General features: G+C 38.0%; 1 protein-coding gene across 3 annotated transcripts in view; it reads left to right on the top strand.

The window, feature by feature from the left end:
• The window catches only part of GR1 (glutathione-disulfide reductase), a 270345-nt gene that overhangs the window by 163654 nt on the left and 86912 nt on the right, over positions 1–19779 (top strand). For all 3 annotated transcript variants that reach the window (XM_089458518.1, XM_089458519.1, XM_089458520.1), the window contains exons 9-10: positions 7826–7913; positions 8004–8085. In XM_089458518.1, coding sequence (XP_089314644.1) covers positions 7826–7913; positions 8004–8085 — 170 coding nt within the window. The remainder of the gene's footprint in view (positions 1–7825; positions 7914–8003; positions 8086–19779) is intronic.

Raw genomic sequence — 19779 nt, 5'->3', positions numbered from 1 at the left:
ATTAAAAAAAAATGAAAAATCACATTTTTTTTTGGAGTTACAAGCTGCATTCATTGACTCGGCTGAGTTATTGCAGAACCGACAGGGTTGACCGAGTCATGACTAACTCGGCCGAGTCATGCAATAACTCGGCCGAGTCAGTCATGACTCGGCTTCCCATTTCATTTTTTCTGCCAGGTCACAAAAAATCCCAACGACTCGGATCAACTTGGCCGTTTCGGATTCGATTCGGCCGTTTTTTAAAACATTGTTCTAGAAGATATTTCTAACCATGCATTTAATTCTCATTATAAATGCTACTTCTTCATGAGTATCTAGAACTCTATGTACTTCATGCTTCTAGATTCTAGAAGATGTTTCTAGCCATGCAATTTTTATGTTATTCCTACATGCTCCTATCCTACTCAAAACCTTGAAAGAAGACTTGAAGTAAAGAGTTTGACTTAGTCATAGTAGAGATCCGGAGGATCTTCCTTCTTTTGCTTCTTTTCTTCTTCTTTCACCTCTTGAGTCATGTGAGCTTCTTCCCTCTTTCTTTTGTTGTTGTTGTCCTTCTTAAGCTTAGGACAATTCCTTTTGTAGTGTCCATATTCTTGGCATCCATAGCATTGGATTTTGGACATGTCTTTGTTGTTTGTTCTTCGTGGACCAAATTTGCCAAATTTTCCCTTTCTCTTGGCCATGGTAGCAAATGCTTGCTCCTTTGATCCCACATCTTCCTTTGCTTTAAATTTGGTTTCCTCTGTCTTGCATAGAGACCACATTTCACTGAGTGTGGTTGCTTCGTTCTTGGCATATATGCTTGATGTGAAGTTGCCCCAATCCTCAGGTAGAGCATTGAGTACTACAATTGTCATTTTTCTGTCAGACATGACTTCCCCAAGCTCTTGAAGTTGATCCCTCATTTTAGAGATTTTCATGAAGTAGGGAGCTATTCCTTCCTTTGTTATCTTCATCTTGTACAATTCATTCCTTAGAGATATTACTTCTCCGACTGTGGATACCGAGAATAGCTCTACTAGCTTATCATAAATTTCTTTTGATGTTTCAAATTTTGAGACATAAGGAATGAGAGATTCTTTGATTGATTCTATTAGAATCCTTTGAGCTCTTGTCTCATCCTTATTGTACTTAGCTAAGGCTTGGGTTTGTTCTTTAGCAGGGATAGTGATATTCCCTTTGACATGTTCTAGGAGTTCATTCTCCTTGAGAAGTAAATCAGTCCTCTTCTTCCATACAAGAAAGTTATTGGTACCTACCAATTTGTTATTGTCCTTGCAAAAAGACATTGATGTATATTCAGAAGGGGACATATACTTACTTGATAGATTTTGAGATGTAGTAGATTTGCTTTCTCCTTGAAGACTTGATGGATTGCCTTCCTAAGATCTTGCTGTTCTTCAAGTTGCCTTCTCCAAGTTGGTGCAGGGCTAACCACCCGCACATACCCACAGTATGCATTTATCAATAATGCATCCACACTCTTGTCCCAGGTGTCTGACTCTACAATGGAATCAAACCTTCAGACCATAAATGGTCAAGTGGCCCTCTTATACAGTTCCTGTGTAACGGAATTTCAATCACCCCGCCTGAATCTTCCTCTTGGGATTATATGAACCCTTCAGAACCTTTATGTAAATCCTTTTATCCACGCATATATAACCTTCCTCTTCCAAATCTTGGTTAATATATGCTATATTGCACGAAATGCACTATCGGCGCTTTTTCCCCTCTTAACTCATTTACAAAGAAAACATACGTTTACAAGGGAAACTCCGCAAACAAACCTTTTGGCCTTAATACGGCCTTTGCACACATTTCAATACTTTAACTTTATCGCAATCGCGAATCGGCTTCTCCACGTCTTAACACATATACATCATCTCCCTTCTCCGACTCCGATCTCCGACTATCAGAGCGATAACACATGCTTTTGTGTTAAAAGGCCTGCACCATATAAACTATTGGAATATTAATCATTTGGGAATACAAAGGAATTCTCGCTCTGAACCGTTATACGGCGGATCTCAAATCTTATGGAATCGCCACTATAACTTTATCGGGTCCGGATCTTCGCCATACTCTTTAACAACACAACTCTTCTGATCTTCGATAAGCTGACACTCGATCGCCGATATACAGCCAACGCCGATCGCCGATTATCGCTATCGGCGATATCACGACTTCGCCAATCGCCCTTTGTACTTTTGATCGGTGATATGCGAATTAATCGTGATCGTTGATCTGGCCACGATCCAACGGTCCACGATTAATCGCTGCTCGCTCTTTGCAAACCTCCAAGGCTCATTCCGATAACTTAAAAGGGACTCCCGCCGACGCGATTAATTCTCAGCCGTTGATCTATGAGATCTAACGGCTGCTGAGCATCTAACACTTCACTTCTCCGTGCGATCCTTTTACTTGGTTTTTTTCCTCAATTCTTCAGTTTCTTCTTTGTAGTTCGGCTTTTTCAAAGGTCTTGGTTTTCTGTTCTTTCGCTTCCACTGTTCAGCTTCCTCTGAACTGGACTCCTTAGCGGATTCTTGCTTCGCAACTCCTCTCCAAAGCTAACTCTGGGTTTCACTTGGATTCAATGATTCCTCGTGATTCCTCTGAAGCATATTACGCCTCTGCGTACTTCAGAACTCTGCCTGCAATTCATTACAGAACCTACGAGTTCATAATTTACATGTAATCCAATCATTCATTATCCATTCACACATCTATTCAGTTCCAAATGAACCTCTGTATATTAACATGAACAATTGATTACAATCGAGACTCCTGGTCTCTCACACACACATAGGCCTGATTCTACTATTTGTGGCCTCTTCTATTGAACGCGCAGGTTCACTTATTTATGAGAACACATTGGATTGGATCACTGAAGGATCCGATCACTCCTCTAACAAAAGCCCTAAAGCTCTCTGCATGCATACATATGTGGCAGATAAGTCTCCTTGAGACTTTATCCATTCCATCTTTTCCTCTGTTTTAAAACAGAAAAGTCTTCTTATCAGCTTCCCATTTAATGCCTAAAAGCTCTCTCTTGTTCCTAGAATCATGGAACTGTTTAAGAGTTGGATTTGACTTCTACCACTCATGTTCTCATTTATTTATTTTGAGAGCATTTACATATTCTCCCATTATCTAATTAAATCACTTAAAAGCCTAAATATTACATTGACTTGAGACTTAGGAAAACTATTTCCTAAAATGCATGACCCCCTATGTCTACTATTTACAACGATTTTCCTTGGGCTGAATGCTCCTGCATCACAAGTGGACTTGCTTGATGAAGAAATTTGCTTGGTAACTTGTAGATGATGTAGGTCCCTCTTTGATCTGCTCTTCTTTGTAGGTGCCTTTGTGTAAGGCTCTTCTTCTTGCTTTGTAGTCTACCTTGATGAATGATAGATGGTAGGCTTTTTTTTCCTTGAGTAGATTTGGCTTGATGCTTCAACCTTGTGGATGCTTCTCCTTGATGAGTGTACTTGAGTTGCCCTTTCCTTGATGAGTCACCTTAGCTCTGATACCATGTTGAAGAATCTAGGGCAATTAGGTATAGTAGGATTCTTCTTTGACTTGATAATAATTTGTGGAGTCTTTTTACTTTTTCTTGTTGGCTTAATCTTCTTCTTCTTCTTATTAATGCATGTGTGTGTACCTCATCAAATTGCTACCAAAACAGAAGAACAAGAACACAAGATGTTGGCTCTCTGTCAGGGCTAAAACCTCTCTTCTCTTGAGAGGAAAACCCTTTAGTAAGTTTCTCTTATTGAAGCTTCTTATTGATCAGTGCCAAACCCTAGAACCCTGATTTGAATATCCTCCAAGCACTAGTCAAGTCCTTCCGACACTTTGTTTCCTTAGAACTTTCTTCTTCTCCTTCCGGCACTTTGTCTTCCTTCTTTCAACTGTTGATAGATCTAGTTGCACTTTCTCTAGAAGAGACACCTTTTTGATGAGTCCCTTTTCTTGTGATGATCCCTTCCTTCTTCTTGACCAAATGAGCTCCTCCTTCAAGGTGTAGGTGCAGACTTGATATGACTGTCTTGCAGCCCTAAATTCTCGCACGTGTGGTGGTTTACTTGTTGTTGTGGCCTCTTTCCTTCTTCGCTTGAGTGCCCTTCCTCTTCGCTTGATTGGGAGGCCTTATAGGCCTTGTTTACTAGCTCAAAATAGAGAGATATGTCACTGTGGGTTTCTATTGTTATGACCGCAGGCAGACCCTTCCTTTCTCACACATGTGGCTGTGTTAACCCTAGAAAGACAGTCCCTTCCACCTCAGCTTCTTTCTCTCTTCCTTCGCTGCCCTAGAAGACCTCTTCTTCGTCCTTTTCTTAGCCTCTTCTCTTCTTGGATTTTAGAGCTCTTGATTGGCGTTGTAATGGAGTGGACAACCTCTATTTATAGAGGATTGTCCCTCCTTTTAGGCCGACTAGAAGGCTGACATGTTAACTGTTTGTAGGCCGACTTGTTATGCAAACTTTGGATGGTTTCTTTTGTGGTGTAACATGCTTGAAGGAGCTTCTTTGATGGTGCCTTGCATAGGAGGGGACTTGACTTTGCTTGGAGGTATTCTCTTGACCCTAATACATAATCATACATGGTATAACATGCCCTTAAGGCCTTCAACATTTCCTTTTGACTATTTAACTTAACATGTGCTAGATCTATTTCAATGAGCAAGAAACTCATTGACATATATTATAAAAATAATATTTCTTTTCTTGAATAAATACAAATATCAAAAGTACATTTATGAAGACCGAACCTAGTTACATTTCTTTCAACACTAACTAGGCTACATCGGAGGATGCAAATTGCATTATCTTTCTTGTCGATCTTCTCCTTAGGAAGAGTTGTTCTCTATAAGCCTATCTTGTCACCTTATCCATTGGACTAAGCATATCTCTCATAGGTGACCTACTGAAGGGAAGCCTCCTCCCTAGTGGTGAAAGTCCACAAAAGAGCAGGAGATAGTGGCTGTGGTGAGTTGGCCACACCTCATTGTTGTCATTGGTCTAGTTTTTGCCTTCTGAGCTTTCTGCTCACAAGACCTGCTAGATTTTGAGGCAACATTTTTGGCGCCATTGCTGGGGATCAAATTGAGTCAGTCTCATAATTTGTATGATTAGCTCCACGCTTTCAAAGAGAATATCTCAAAATGACAAGATAGATTCTCTTCTGGCAACTCCAACAAAATTTGACCATAGAAGTAGCTACTCGAACCTTCCTTAATTATCATCAGAGTAATGATGAGTCTGCTAGTACTCCTTTTATGGATAAGGTAAGTATGAGGAGGAGGGTAAGATCTTGGATCCCATATTCCATGAGCCCTTTGGATTATGAAAATATCCCGTGGTCACCTCACCCTTTGCCCACAAATTATGAGTGGATACCTCTATTGTATGGTGCAAATTCTGAAGACCTAAGAAGCATATACATGAGTTTGAGATAGCTTGCTCTGCTAACCTTACCAAAGAAAGTCAAGAGGATGTGGTCATGACTTTCTTCACCCTATTACTAAATGATTATGCTAAAAAATGGTTGATGACTCTCCTTGAGAAATACATTGGTTCTTGGAATGACTTTGCAAAGGCTTTTTCGTTTAGGTAGATAGATGAAAGAAACATTGTTGAACTATATCAATAATTCCTCTTAATATAGAAAAATGATATTGAAACCATCAGGGAATTCAATCAAAGTTTTAATAGCATAGTGGCCTTGATCTCTGAGAAGTTGAAACCCCCTGATTAGCTAGTCCTTTCAACTTACCTCTAAGCCTTGGCTAGGAAAATGACATACCTGACAAGGGACAAGAAGCCTAAAACCGTTCTTCATGCACAAGATGTAGCTCTTAAGGCTTTCAAAATTCTGATGTTGGAATAGGCCAAGCGTGTAGAGCCCTTAGTTCATAGCAATGATGATATTATCAAGAACTTTGAAAAATGTTTCAAGAGCCTAGTTCCCATTGGTTTGCAAAATTATAAAATCATCATGTTTCAGGTTAGCAGGATAGGAGAAGAACGAGAAAAACACTCACTCGAGAACTAATAGGAAGTCAATGCGGTCCACCAATTGTCTTATACACTAGGCAGTTTGCTGGAGGACATCTTCCATTCTTTATCACTCTTGAAATGAATGCTTGCCTCCATCATGATTGCATGCTTGCTTCTTGGTCAGCAACAAACATAATGCCATTGAAAGTCATGAAGCAATTAGGTTTGTTTATCTCAAGAAAGTGCAAGAATGTCTGTGGGATCAACTCTAAAGTTGTCACAGTGTGTGGAATCATAGAAAATCAATCAATTAGCTTAGAAGGTTACCCTGAATAGAAAATCACCATGGACATAGTTGTCATTGACATCCCTGACAATTGGGAGATGCACCCTCTCCACCCTCAAATCTCCTGCAACATGGTATAATTATAATTTCCATTTGCAGTACCATATCTCTTATTTCTCACCAAGATAGAATATCTATTAGGGCTGGTTTGTACCGGATGGTATGGTACCTTACTCGTACAAACCGGCCCTCCAGCTGGGGTTTTCTACCGATTTGTTATCAGGGCCTATCTGATCAGCCAGTTTGACTGGTTTCCAATTGAGACCAACCGGTTTTTAAAACTATGGTTCTAAGGACAGATGGATGTACAACCATTTGATGGCAAATGTGTGTGCAAGATTGCATGTCTAAAATGTTGAAAAGTTATGTATCAAAATAGATATTAAAAAAATGCTAGCGTACATGCTTGAATCAAGAATTGATAATAGAGTGCTTTTCAACTTTGGCTGCATTTATGTTGTTTCATATGAAATTTGAAGTAGACCTCTTATAGAAACAAGATGCTCGTTTTTTAAAATCTGTAATGATTGTGGATTGTTGAATGATGCACATATATCATTCAAATTTGTTCCTTTATCTAAAAGCATTCATAATGATACTATTAGAAAACTATTATTATGAAACAGTGCAAAGATAACACTGCAACTACTGTAGCTTTGCTTAATGTGAATTAGCATTCTACCACATAATTGGTTTTATTGTTAGGCAACTCTTGTCCTTTTTATTTTCAATGTTGCACTGGATATCCAATTATCTAAAGAACAAGCTTGTATTAATCACCAGTCTTCATAACTCTTATGATATATTTGTTATGTGCAGTGAATGCAACCAAGGTGTTATGTTCAATGATGTTAGTGCAAAAGAAAAATCTGAATCATCTGGAGGGCTAGTTGTGTTTTGTTTTGGTGATGCTTTTTGTGCATGATTGTGTTGTGAATATAAGGGACATCCAGGTTTGCACATTAATCCAAATTTTGGTGAACCATGGTGCTCCCTGGTATCCATAAATACATCACGTATGACATCAAAATGTTTTCCACTGATACATCATATTTCAGTAATTGCAGATTAACTGTTCTCCATAGTCAACTCTTCTACTGGCCGCCTAACAAGCTATGAGTGCTACTTTTGTTGAATTGCTATACATGAATACATATTGTTTCTTGTTCCATTATCTGCTTCAAGTCGTCACCATTGTTGTAGAACCGGGCTACTTTAAGATGATTGCAGTGTAATGATGTTTATCCTTCCCTAAAGGAAGTGTGCATGCTAAAATGATTTGTTTTATGTTTGCTAACCTTCACTTGAAAACTTGCTGTTTACATGCATTTAGAGTACTTGTTTCAACAATGTCCTCAAAAGGAAAGCTATTTTTTCATGGATATGTTCCTAGCTCTTATCTGTTAAGTTGGTTTACAATTGCTTGGTTAATCATGACGTTTAGAATGACAGCTATGTTATATGCTTATTGCAGAGGATTTGATGATGAAATGCAAGTTGTTGTGGCAAAGAACCTTGAAAGTAGGGGTATTAATTTGCACCCAAATACAAACTTGTCAAAGGTACTGCTAAATTTTAAGAACTGTGCAAAAAGCCTTCTGTTTTATTTCTGGGTTTTTTGATTAAAATAATTTTTATGGTTTGTGTCTCAGTTGGTAAAAACAGAAGAGGGGATTAAGGTCTATACAGATCGGGGTGATGAATTGACTGTAGATGTTGTGTTGTTTGCTGTTGGTAAGTTCTGCCATATTCGGGGGAATTTGTGCCTAATACTTTCCATTAGCTCAGTCTATTTCTTGTTAATTGAAACATCATAAAATTAGCATTCCGGGGTTTAAATTTAAGTCTGCACATCTATGTATTGGTATGGAGAAATTTTTTCAGGCACCTTTGAAAAATAGTTTGGTTAATACTGTCTGCTACTGTAAGGGAAGTTTTTAAAGATATGTTGCTACTTGCAAAGAAGGAAAAAACCAGGGTAGTTTATTTATGTTGAAAATGTTTCATATATTGCATTAAAAATTAGCTGGCAGGTACAACAAGAGTAAGATTTCCAGGTGCCACAGAGCTGTCATACTACGACTCCCTGCCTAGCTGAGCAAGGAGAGTAAAAATTAAAGTTACTTGTGTCAGAATTGGGAAAGAATGGGTGAGGTAGAAGAGCCAGGAGTTTGACTTGGATTGAGAAAAGCTTGTCATGTACAAAATTATGAAAGGTATAGACATATTTTGACATGCACCCAGCAGCAGTGAAAACGAGAATTCAATCAAAAGTGGAGGTCTTATAGGCTCTGTCAGGTGAGCCTGACTTGGTCACATCGAGTCAATCATCGGGATTAATCTGTTGATGTTTGTAGCATCGAAAGATCTTCTGCATAGGCTAGGTGTCTAGCATGCAGGAGAGAGTCCTCTTTAGGTGCTTGTTCGAGATGAGCAGGTATTATGATTTCTTTTCCAAGTTATAATTTAGGAAAAACGCATTGGTTAATGTTGGTTTTTGGGCTAAGGTTTCTAAAGATAAATACTCTAATTATTTAAGTGACTTAGATCTAATCTCCACCATTGATCTAAGGGGTTTAGGATTTAATCCTAGACCTCTATCATTTTGGAGATTAGCGATTCAGCACAGTAAGAAATTATAAAGAGAACCTATGGAAGATGATGAAGACCCATCATTATTTTGAGGAAGCGATTTTCTCATGAGCGAGAGGCTCGAGTGACTAAGCAGAAACAGGAAAAGTGTGCAGAAGATTTTTGGAAGGAGAATTTGTGATGGCCAAGAATCTTGAAGGGGCCCTAAATTTTCTAGATTTAATAGAAAGTGAAGGGAGATTTACTGGCTAGAATTTCTTCTGTCTTGTGGTGATTTCCTATTTTTTTTTTAACTTCATATTTTATTCTTGAAGTTGAGAACACCAGTATATTTATTTCAGCAGTTTCAGAGTTAATTCAAGTATAAATTGATTTCTGGGTATAAAATAATTGTGAGAAAAATAACAGATCTGGTGTTAAAAGTTCAACATAATCATAGTCAGAGTTTGAATTGTGATTCATTGAGAATCACATTAGATTTTTTTTGAGTGTGACTTGGGAAGATCCAGAAATGACTGTTTGGGGTTCAATCTGAACTTGGTGAATCATGAGTTTGACTTGCAATCCTGGTAATGTTGGCTATCATATCTGCCTTGACTCCAGTTGAGAGGATCTATATCTTTCCAAAAACAGGCAATTCTATCAGAGATCGGAATAGGCAAATCTAATCTGAGTAGAAACTTCTGCCATGTTAAAGGTGTACTTGCATCTTGTAATGTTGCACAATATCAGTGGTTCCATAAAAAGGATATGCCTGTAAGCTGATCACATCCCATATATTGTTCCCAACATGTCATGTCATCCACTTGTCTACATTAACAAACCCTTTCCAATGTAGAGGAGCATCATAAAGAAGATTGTATTCTGCAGAAGTCTGAAACATTTTGGCAATTTTGCAGTCCTATGTGACATGCTTAACTGTTTCTGGTTACTGGCACACTGCACAGCATCCATCAGTAAACTCAGTTTGATTGGCTGCTTAATTATTATGAATACCCAGCCGTTCATAGGCTTGAGACAAGGAGAATGTGACTGATGAATACCTTGGCAATGCCTGGTCCACCATACTATGTACTAATGTAGTTCATGGTGATCGACAATTGATTGTGTTGGTTTGATCATGTCATCTAGTTCCTTTGTTTGGTCATCCTTACTTTTAGTTGATATCCCAAAAACCATTTCCAATCCTTCCAATAGGACCACAAGTGTTCAAATTCAATTTAAAGTGTGAACAAACAATCATCTGGAATGAAGAAGCATAGTGCTGTAAATGCATGACGATAAACAATTTGAAGTTATTGAGGTTGTTTAAGATCTCACCAAGATAACCAATATCTTGTAGTTGTAGCTTTGTCCATCAAATTGCTTCATGACCTTTCATTGCAGTCCACATTCTTTCATAGGTGGGAAGTAAACCTGATTGTGCTTTGGTTGTTGAAATAGTCTAGATTGATCGTGTAGCTAAATCCCAGATTAATTGTCTTGGTCTCCTTATCCTTATAAAAACATATGAACTGAAATCATGAAGGCATCAACTACACCAACAATATCACAAAAACTAAAAGGCAGTGAATTGCATAGCATGCTAGATACGGTGTTGCATAAGAATTTTGGGAGATTTGATTCATTTCCCGAGACCCATTTAGAGGTTAACACGATCCCCCAAGCAAAATTATATATCGAGCCAAGCTCTCCATCCTTTTTCAATAAAGTACACATATCCCAAACAAGCAACAATATGGTTTTGAGCCTTCCCTTTTCTTATGTAGAAGAGTCTTGTAAGGTGTTGTCCACCTCCCACAACTTGAGAGGATCTTTTGATTGTGCCACCTCTAGGAGATTGAATCTAAAGATTACTTCATCTTTGGATGCTCCATATACAATGGGATATGTGGGAGGTTCCACTGCTTAGTCTTGGGACTTGGGTGATTCCCTTGCTACATTCTCATATCATCTTGATTAGAGATGCCTAACTTTATACATCCGATAGCTAATTATCCACAAATGAGAGACTTTTCACAACATCTGAAGACACAATACTTTTGGGTTCATTATTTCTTTTGTTTGACCTACCTGGTGTTGGAAAATGTAACTAGTTTCGATCTTTATCATTGTCATTGGTCTTATGTCATGATGTAATTATTATTGATCAAAAGAAGAAAGACAAATATAAAAGAAAAATTATTTATGAAGCATGGGTTTCATGCTTGAGTCTTTTGTCAATAGGTCAAGCATCCATTGTATGCTTTTAGGCTTCTATTATGAGTCAAGGTCCTTGTCATTATGTAAAAGACCCTTTTGGGTACTTGTATCAAAAAGAAGAAAATTATTATTGTAATTTTTGTTGTGTCCAAAGACCTCTATGACCAAGTCGGCCAACCAGTTGAAGTCGGCCTAAGAGTAGGCTTGAAGAGCCACTTGATGGATATAAAAAGGTGTGACTTCGTCCCTCATAAGTACACACACATAGCTCACATATCCTGAGATGCATCTGTGGTCAAGGAAGATTAGTGAAGGTGTCCTTGAAGAGTGTTAAGGCAAGAAAAGATATCTTAAGAAGATTGTCATGACAAGCAAAGATGAAAGGTTTGTTTTGCACGAGTAATTACAGGTCCAAGACTGCTTGAAGAAGCTTGCTTATGAAGAAAAAAATGATTCGTTACTCTTGAAATCTCTGGCTGGTCGTCTTGGTGGAGAGATCTTGTTTTAAGTCTTGGAAATCTCCTTTGAAGTTGATTATAGAAGAGAAGTTTTTGTGGGTTTTCCCCTTTGGAGGGGTTTTGCCCTGGCATGGAGCCTATATCTTGTGTTCATGTGATCTTCATTGTGTTTGGCATTTATTTGATGATAAGAACATAAACATAATTAAGCTAAGAAGAACCTAAAATCACAAGTAAATGTCAAAGAAGGAAAAAATGCTAAGTTAAACGTGCTTCCCTAATCCATTATCCAACATGGTATCAAAGCCAAGTTCACTTTGTAGGCAGTAGGAGGATCACAAGAATGAGGGTTTATCTTTGTCTCAATACAGGAAAAAGGACTGTTTGTAAGTTCAAGCCTCCTAGAACAAGATCTGAACTATTCTGAGCTAATTGTGCAGTGAGTCTTGAGAAGGACAAAAAGAATCTATGGAAGGCACTAAGGTATATAAGATGCCTATTCAAGACTGTAGATCTATGCTAGAAGGCCTAGGAGTTAGAAAAGGCTAAGAAGCACTGTAACAAGACCTAATCAAAGGATGACCGAGAACTAACAAGAGGTCTAGTTCCACATACGTTGTTTTGTTCACAAATCTGTAGTAATTTCGTTATGAGGCCGAGACTTATGCGACAATGAACAAAACTGTAGGACCGTAAGTCATATGAAATGGAGAAGAGGTCGAAAAGGCAACCCTTTCACCACTTTTAGAAATATGAGATGCCTTGCTAGGCTGAAGTTTTTATACTGAAAAAGTAATATATTTTGAAGTATCCCTTGTGGACTAGAAATAGTCCTATAAGCCAGCGAAGGAATGCCTAATAGAGGCCGAATCACATAAAAGACTTTATAACCATGTTTTATATACATCTACATTAAAATTGGGAAGCCATAACTAGAGGGCAGGATACCCCCATATTAGCAATCCGCTTCAAGGTTACTAGAATGCAAAGTTAATAAAAGAAGTATTCTTGGTTGGTTGTTCTAGAAAAGCTAGAACATCAATGTCTTGTGATCCGTGATATGAGCTTCAGATGTATGAGGCAGATACAAGACCCATGATTCAAATATTTCAAGAATGGACTTTTTGTGATTGATGAAAATATAGAAACCAAGCTTGAAGGACTATGTCAGTCAAGAGAAACTTCCGTTAGTCGCCTTGAGAAGAGATTAAACATGCTGCCCTAATCCATTATCCAACATGGTATCAGAGCCAAGTTCATTTGTAGGCAGCAGGAGGATCACAAGAATGAGGGTTTATCTTTGTCTCAATACAGGAAAAAGCACTGTTTGTAAGTTCAAGTCCTAGAACAAGATCCGAACTATTCCGGGCTAATTGTGCAACGAGTCTTGAGAAGGAAAAAAAGAATCTATGGAAGGCACTGAGGTATATAAGATGCCTATTCAAGACTGTAGATCTATGCTAGAAGGCCTAGGAGTTAGAAAAGGCTAAGAAGCACTATAACAAGACCTAATCAAAGGATTATTGAGAACTAACAAGAGATCTAGTTCCACATACGTTGTTTTGTTCACAAATCTGTAGTAATTTCGCTATGAGGTCGAGACTTATGTGACAATGAACAAAACTGTAGGGCCGTAGGTCATATGAAATGGAGAAGAGGTCGAAAAGGAAGCCCTTTCACCACTTTCAGAAATATGAGATGCCTTGATAGGCCAAAGTTTTTATAATTGAAAAAGTGATCTATTCTGAAGTATCTCTTGTGGACTAGAAATAGTCCTATAAGCCAGTGAAGGAATGCCTAATAGAGGCAAACTCACATAAAAGACTTTATAAGCTTGTTTTATATACATTACAGTAAAATTGGGAAGCCATAACTAGAGGGCAGGATACCCCCGTATTAGCAATCCACTTCAAGGTTACTAGAATGCAAAGTTAACAAAAGAAGTATTCTTGGTTGGTTGTTTTAGAAAAGCTAGAACATCAATGTCTTGTGATCCATGATATAAACTTCAGATGTATGAGGCAAATACAAGACCTATGATTCAAAAATTTTAAGAATGGACTTTTTGTGATTGATGAAAATATAGAAACCAAGCTTGAAGGACTATGTCACTCAAGAGAAACTTTTGTTAGTCGCCTTGAGAAGAAGTTTCTTGTTTGATCACTGGAAGGAATTTTTTTGACTTTGTCAGTCCAGGAGAGTAACTCCACGAATGAATTGTGTTTTTGCATTAAGAGAAAACATGGATATATACAAGGAGAGGGAGACTATTGGGATTCATCTCCCAATGTCTCTTCATCTTCCAACATCCTTTATTTTCTATTTACAATATTTACATGACTTTTCCTAATCCCAAAGATTAGGTGTTAACATCCCCCCCCCTTAATCTGAAGGGATGTTGGTGAGTCCAAGCATCATTCTCAAATTTTCAAATTTTTTTCTTCCAAGAGCTTTGGTGAAGATGTTTGCAATTTGTTCATTTGTGGAGCAATGCTATAGGTGGATTTTCTTGGCCTCAACATGATGTCGAATTAGATGATACTTTGTATTGATGTGCTTGATTCAATCATGGAACTTTGGGTTCTTGGCCAACTTTATTGTAGAAGTGTTATCAATCAAAAGAGGAGTTTAATGCACTTGTTTCTCCTGCAAATCCTCCTGTATTTTCTTGAGCCACACAATTTCCTTTGTTGCTTCAACTGTTGCCACATATTTTTCCTTAGTTGTGGAATCTGCTTGACCTGATTGTTTGCGTGACTTCCAAGAGACAACTCTTGATCCAAGACTCATAACATAACTTGACGTTGCTACTCCTGTTTCTTTATCTCCATCAAAATCTAAATCAGAGTATCTAATCAGGCTAAAGTCATCCTCCTGTGTATACTTGAGTCCAAAGTCTTGAGTTCCCTTCAAGTACTTTAGAACTCTTTAGCTGAAGTCATCCACCTGTGTATACTTGAGTCCAAAGTCTTGAATTCCCTTCAAGTACTTTAGAACTCTTTTTGCATCGAACCAATGTCTCTCACAAGGCTTTTGCATAAACCTGGAGAGGATTCCAATAACAAATGAAATGTCTGGTCTAGTATAGTCAAGTAGTTGAGAATTCCTACAAGCTTTTTGTACTTTGTGGCATCCTCAAATTCGTTTCCTTCAGTGGATGTGAGCTTTAAATTTCTGTTCCATTGGAGTAGAAAAAGGATTTCACTCAACCATGCCAAACCTGTTCAACAGATCTCCAATGTACTTCTGAGAGAGGAATATATATTCAGATGTTGGGTTACTTCAATACCAAGATAGTAGTGAACATAACCCAAATCTGTCATTTCAAAACCTTTCCTTAGTCCATTCTTTATGGATGCAATGTAATTCTCATTGTTCCCTATCATTGGAAGATCATCTACATACACCACAAGATGCACAATTGTTTTTTCAACTCTCTTGACAAACAAAGTTGCATCATCAAGATCATAGTGTTTGAAATTGAGTTTCAAAGTTGCCCAGCCAATTTCTCTTACCAGACTCGCGGTGCTTGTTTGAGGCCATACAAGGATTTGACAAGCTTACAAACTTTATGTTCCTGACCCTTCACAAAAATCCTTCTGGTTGGGACATAAAAACATTCTCTTTCAGATCTCCATTCAAGAAAGTAGTTTTTACCTCCATTTGATGGACTTTCCAACCCTTTTGAGCTTCCAAGGCAAAGGGTGTCTGGATAGTAGCCCATTTTGCTGTGGGGGCAAAAGTCTCCTCATAATTGACCCCTTCCTTCTGTGCAAAAACTTTTGCCACAAGCTTGGCTTTATGCTTGTCAAGTGAGCCATCTGCTTTATACTTGTTCTTGAAGACCCACTTGTAGCCAATTGGTATGGTTCCTAATCTAGGATCAACTGGCTTTTAGGTGCCATTCTTTATCAAAGCATCATATTCTTTCTACATCGCTTCTTTCCATTCATCATGAAAAGCAATTGCTTTGAAGGAAGTTATTTCAAAATTTGTAGACAAATTTAATTCACAATCATAAGAAACATCCATATCAACTGGTGAATTAGGATCGTCTAAATCACCTCCATTCTGTCTGGTTGAATTCCTTGTTCCTGTCTTTCCAACCTCATCAAGACGAACATTTTCAAGTGCCTTTGTGAGCCATTTTTGAGGACCTTTATGAGATGGCCCAGGATGCTCAGTTAACTGATATGGGGATGAATCAAGATTTAACCTCCCAATTATCTCAATCACATCACTCAAAGTGTCTCCTTGATTAGTGGCTGGAGCTTCATGAGGGGGAGAGAGTGTTTCAGAAGGAGATTCCACATATTGATCCAGTATAGGGATCCCCCCTTCAAGATATGGAATCTCATTATCCAACTATTCAAAAGACTTTGTATGTCTGAATCTATCCAAGCGATGAAGCTGCCGCTTAACAACATTTTTAGTCTTGGAAGATTCAAGAAAGATCGCATCTCTAGATATTTTAAACTTCTTATTTACTTCACCATAGAGACGATATGTTTTGGAGGTATCTAAGTACCCCAAGAAGATAGATTTTCTACTCCTTACACCAAGTTTGTTTCTTTGTTCCTTAGGTATCAAGGCCTAACAGGTCGAACCAAAAACCCTGAGATGCTTCATCGAAGGGATGTGGCCATACCACATTTCATAGGCATTCTTGTTTTTAATTGCATGAGATGGACACCTATTCTTTATATAAACAACACATAGAACTGCATCATCCCAAAACATCAGCTTAGCATTCTTGAAAAACATCATTGAACCTACTGTATTTAAGATTGACCTATTCATTCTTTCAGTTACTTCGTTTTGTTGGGGATTATAAGGCACGATTGTTTGATGTTTGATCTGCTGGTGAAGATAGTTCTCAAATTCATTTGAAGTATATTCTTTTCCATTATCAGTACTAATAGAGCTAATATGAGATTGTGCATCATTTTTAATCCATGCATGAAAGTTCCTAAATGTTTCAAAGGCTTCATATTTGTTCTTCAATAAATGATCCCAACACATTCTCGTGTAGTCATCAATAAATGTCATCATGTATTTATTACCATTTGCAGAAGGAACACGAATTAGGCCACATAAATCAGAACGAACGAGTTCAAGTTTTCTATGTGCTCTAGAGTGAGAATCATGAAATGATTGTTTGCTGTGCTTTCCTAAGATACAAGGATCACATTGCTTAAGTTTCCTAGGAATAGTTGGCAAACCAATAACACCATTTTTCTTCAACAAACAAAGGCTGTGATAGTTCAAATTTCCAAATCTAGCATGCCATAAAAGACTTGATGGAAGTCTACCTTCATCGTATTGAGAACTGTATGAAAAGTTCTATGCATGAGCAGAGGTTCCTTGCAGCTTTAGAAGTCTTTCTTCTTCTATCCCAGTCATGACAAGTGAGTTCTCCGATGCTTTTCTAACCTCAACCTTGCCATCAAATATGTTAATGGAGTGTCCTTGCTAGAGGATGTAGACCAAAGACAACGAGTTTCTCCTCAACTCCATGAGGTAGAGTACATCATGTAGAAGAAAGTTTGGAAGACCAGGCAGTTTGACCCTGATGGTGCCAAGCCTTGATTTTCTAAAAATGGCATGAGTTTTGACTTATCTGCAAAGTAGACTGCTCCATCAACATTGTCAGCGAATTCTTCAAAGAAATCTCTTCTAAAAGTCATGTGGCAAGTTGCTCTTGAATCAAGCAACCAAGCATCTTTCCATGAAGCAAGTGAAGCATTAAATAAGTCTTCAGTTACTCCAATGTTCCATTGTGCCACAACACAATGAGTGGACCCAGGTGCTTTTCCTTTTCCTTTATCTGATGATTTTCTTTTCTCTTCGTCCCTTTCCTGTCTAATCCTGTCCTATGAGAGCTTACATGTGGATGCATCATGACCATTTCTGTTACATTGTATGCAATGAAGATCAAACCTTTCTGCTTGAAAATGTCTGCCCCTTGCCTCTAAAATTATTCTTTCCACATACTCTTCGGTCACCTCTTCCTCTAGAAGAATCCTGTCCTTGATTCTTCCCTTTTTGTGCAAGGCATACAACTTCTTTAGGAGACTGTGCAACTGTCTTTTTCTTTCCAAAAGCTTTCTCTCTTTCAACAAATTTGTCCACAAGAGAGTCAAAAGAAATCTCTGAAAGTTTGCCACTTGCTTGTAATGACTCAAGATAATGGGAGTAAGTGGGATACAATGCCTTGACAAAAGTGTTGGGTGTGGATCCTGATTATCTTCCTGATTGAGAGGTCTTGTTTCAGCCGGGTGTATACTTGAGGAGGACTATACACTCCTCCATGCGGGGGGGACTGTCCTCTCTGGCTGGGGGTTCGGGGGCAACAGTAGAAGTTATGTTAATTTAGGGTTTTCTCTAGAAGGCAACCCTTAGTTTATATGGGGGAATTGTATTGCGGCTATGGATCATTATTCTGAGAGAGAGAGAGAGAGAGAGAGAGAGAGAGAGAGAGAGAGAGAGAGAGAGGAGGCTGTGTGAGAGCGAAGAGGAAATTACAACGGATTTGCTATGGTTGTATCTCTTCATTTTGCTAGATAATATAAAAGGAAAGATTGATTGTTTCTCCTAACTCTAGTTCCTCCTTGAGATCTTTAAAGAAAAGATCAAAGGCCAAAATTTGATCTTATCACTTTCTTTGATTTTTTCAAATGGAAATATTAATTTCCAAAGTTAGAAACTTTAGAAATCTGAGTTACAAAGCCAATAATAATTAATTAAATTAATTATCATGCTTTTCTTAAGTTTGGACTTAGATAGAATTAAAAAATGCCAAAATAAGTACATTTTCAAGATATTGTCTAGATGCCTGAATGCAAGGCCTATGCATAGACACCTATCTGAGCTACAATTTCAACACTCCTCAACATATGTGCTGGGTCAATTCGATGCTCCATAAATGTTGCACGTGAACAAGGCTAAATCACCTCTAGTGAATTTACATGAGGGAAACTACCTTCTAGATATATTTTTTTATTGGAATTGCCTCAACATGTGTGCCAAAGGGTAGCTCTAACGTTAAGTTGTGTTCCACACGCACAAGAAGTTGCATTTCTCTGTCATATTTTTCCTTTTCCTTTTTGCCCTTTAGAAATGACAACTTAGGGAATGATGCCTCAATTAAGATTTAAAACCCAACAATAAAATAGGTGAATAATGTAGCCTTTAGCCTTAGATTAATGTTTGATTAGTCAATACTAAAACATCTCAAACCCATTTGGCATGTTCACACATGGAAAAAGTTGGTTTGTTGAAATACGCCAAATGAGAGTTAAGTTTGAAGAAACACTATATGAAAGTGGGTCATACACCCTCTAGATGTAGGCAAATGATGGAATATGAGTCATGGGTCATGTGCCTTATGGTATGTAGGGAAAATAATGGATGGATAATAAAAGGGGAACAATATATAATTAAACCACTAGGAAAGTACACCACAATGCTAGAGGACACCACAACTAGGAAAAGGTCTTGAAGCCAACATGTAATGACCAAAACATCATGAGCACAAAATAAGGAGATAGGAGACTTTATCCATCAATAATTAGTCACGGAGTAAAACTTGCAATGAGATGAATACATAGGATATGCCATTTAAGCAACCTCCACCAATTGTAAAAATAATGACCAATGAATGTAGTAAGCTGAAATGAGTAAAGAGCATGAAAGTGATACTACCAAGTCATCTTCGAAGATTGCCACCTCCCCCCTTCTCGTTTGGTTGGCCAAGGGTCAGGTAAACAATATGTAGCACCAAAATAGCATGTGTAATAACAAAGTGCCCCTAAAGCTGCAACTAGGACATAGAAACTCCATGGATGTCATCCTACAAAATGGTCCTTTAACACCCCATACAATATATATCATGTAACAATAGGATCCAACACGAGGGTAGGTAATCTTCCTAGGAGTACATGAGAACCATAGAAATCTTTGGAACCTAATGAAGCTCAACATGAAAGTGATAAGATAAAGTGACAAGGCAAGGATCTCACCTTGACACAACATGATGTGAATATAGTATCCGCAATCTCCCTACACACAAGCCTCATATAATAGGCAAATGAAATGCAAAGGTATTCTACTCCCTTTCTTCCTTTATGTCTATTCCACATGAAACAAGCAGACCATCCTAATCTAGATGAAATGC

This window comes from Pinus tabuliformis, chromosome 7 (assembly GCF_031772625.1).
Source record: "Pinus tabuliformis cultivar Carrire ecotype Pingquan chromosome 7, CPIR1, whole genome shotgun sequence".
NCBI classification, from domain to species: Eukaryota; Viridiplantae; Streptophyta; class Pinopsida; order Pinales; family Pinaceae; genus Pinus; species Pinus tabuliformis.
Note: the sequence above shows the minus strand (reverse complement) of the source record. Positions and strands in the feature narration are given on the sequence as shown.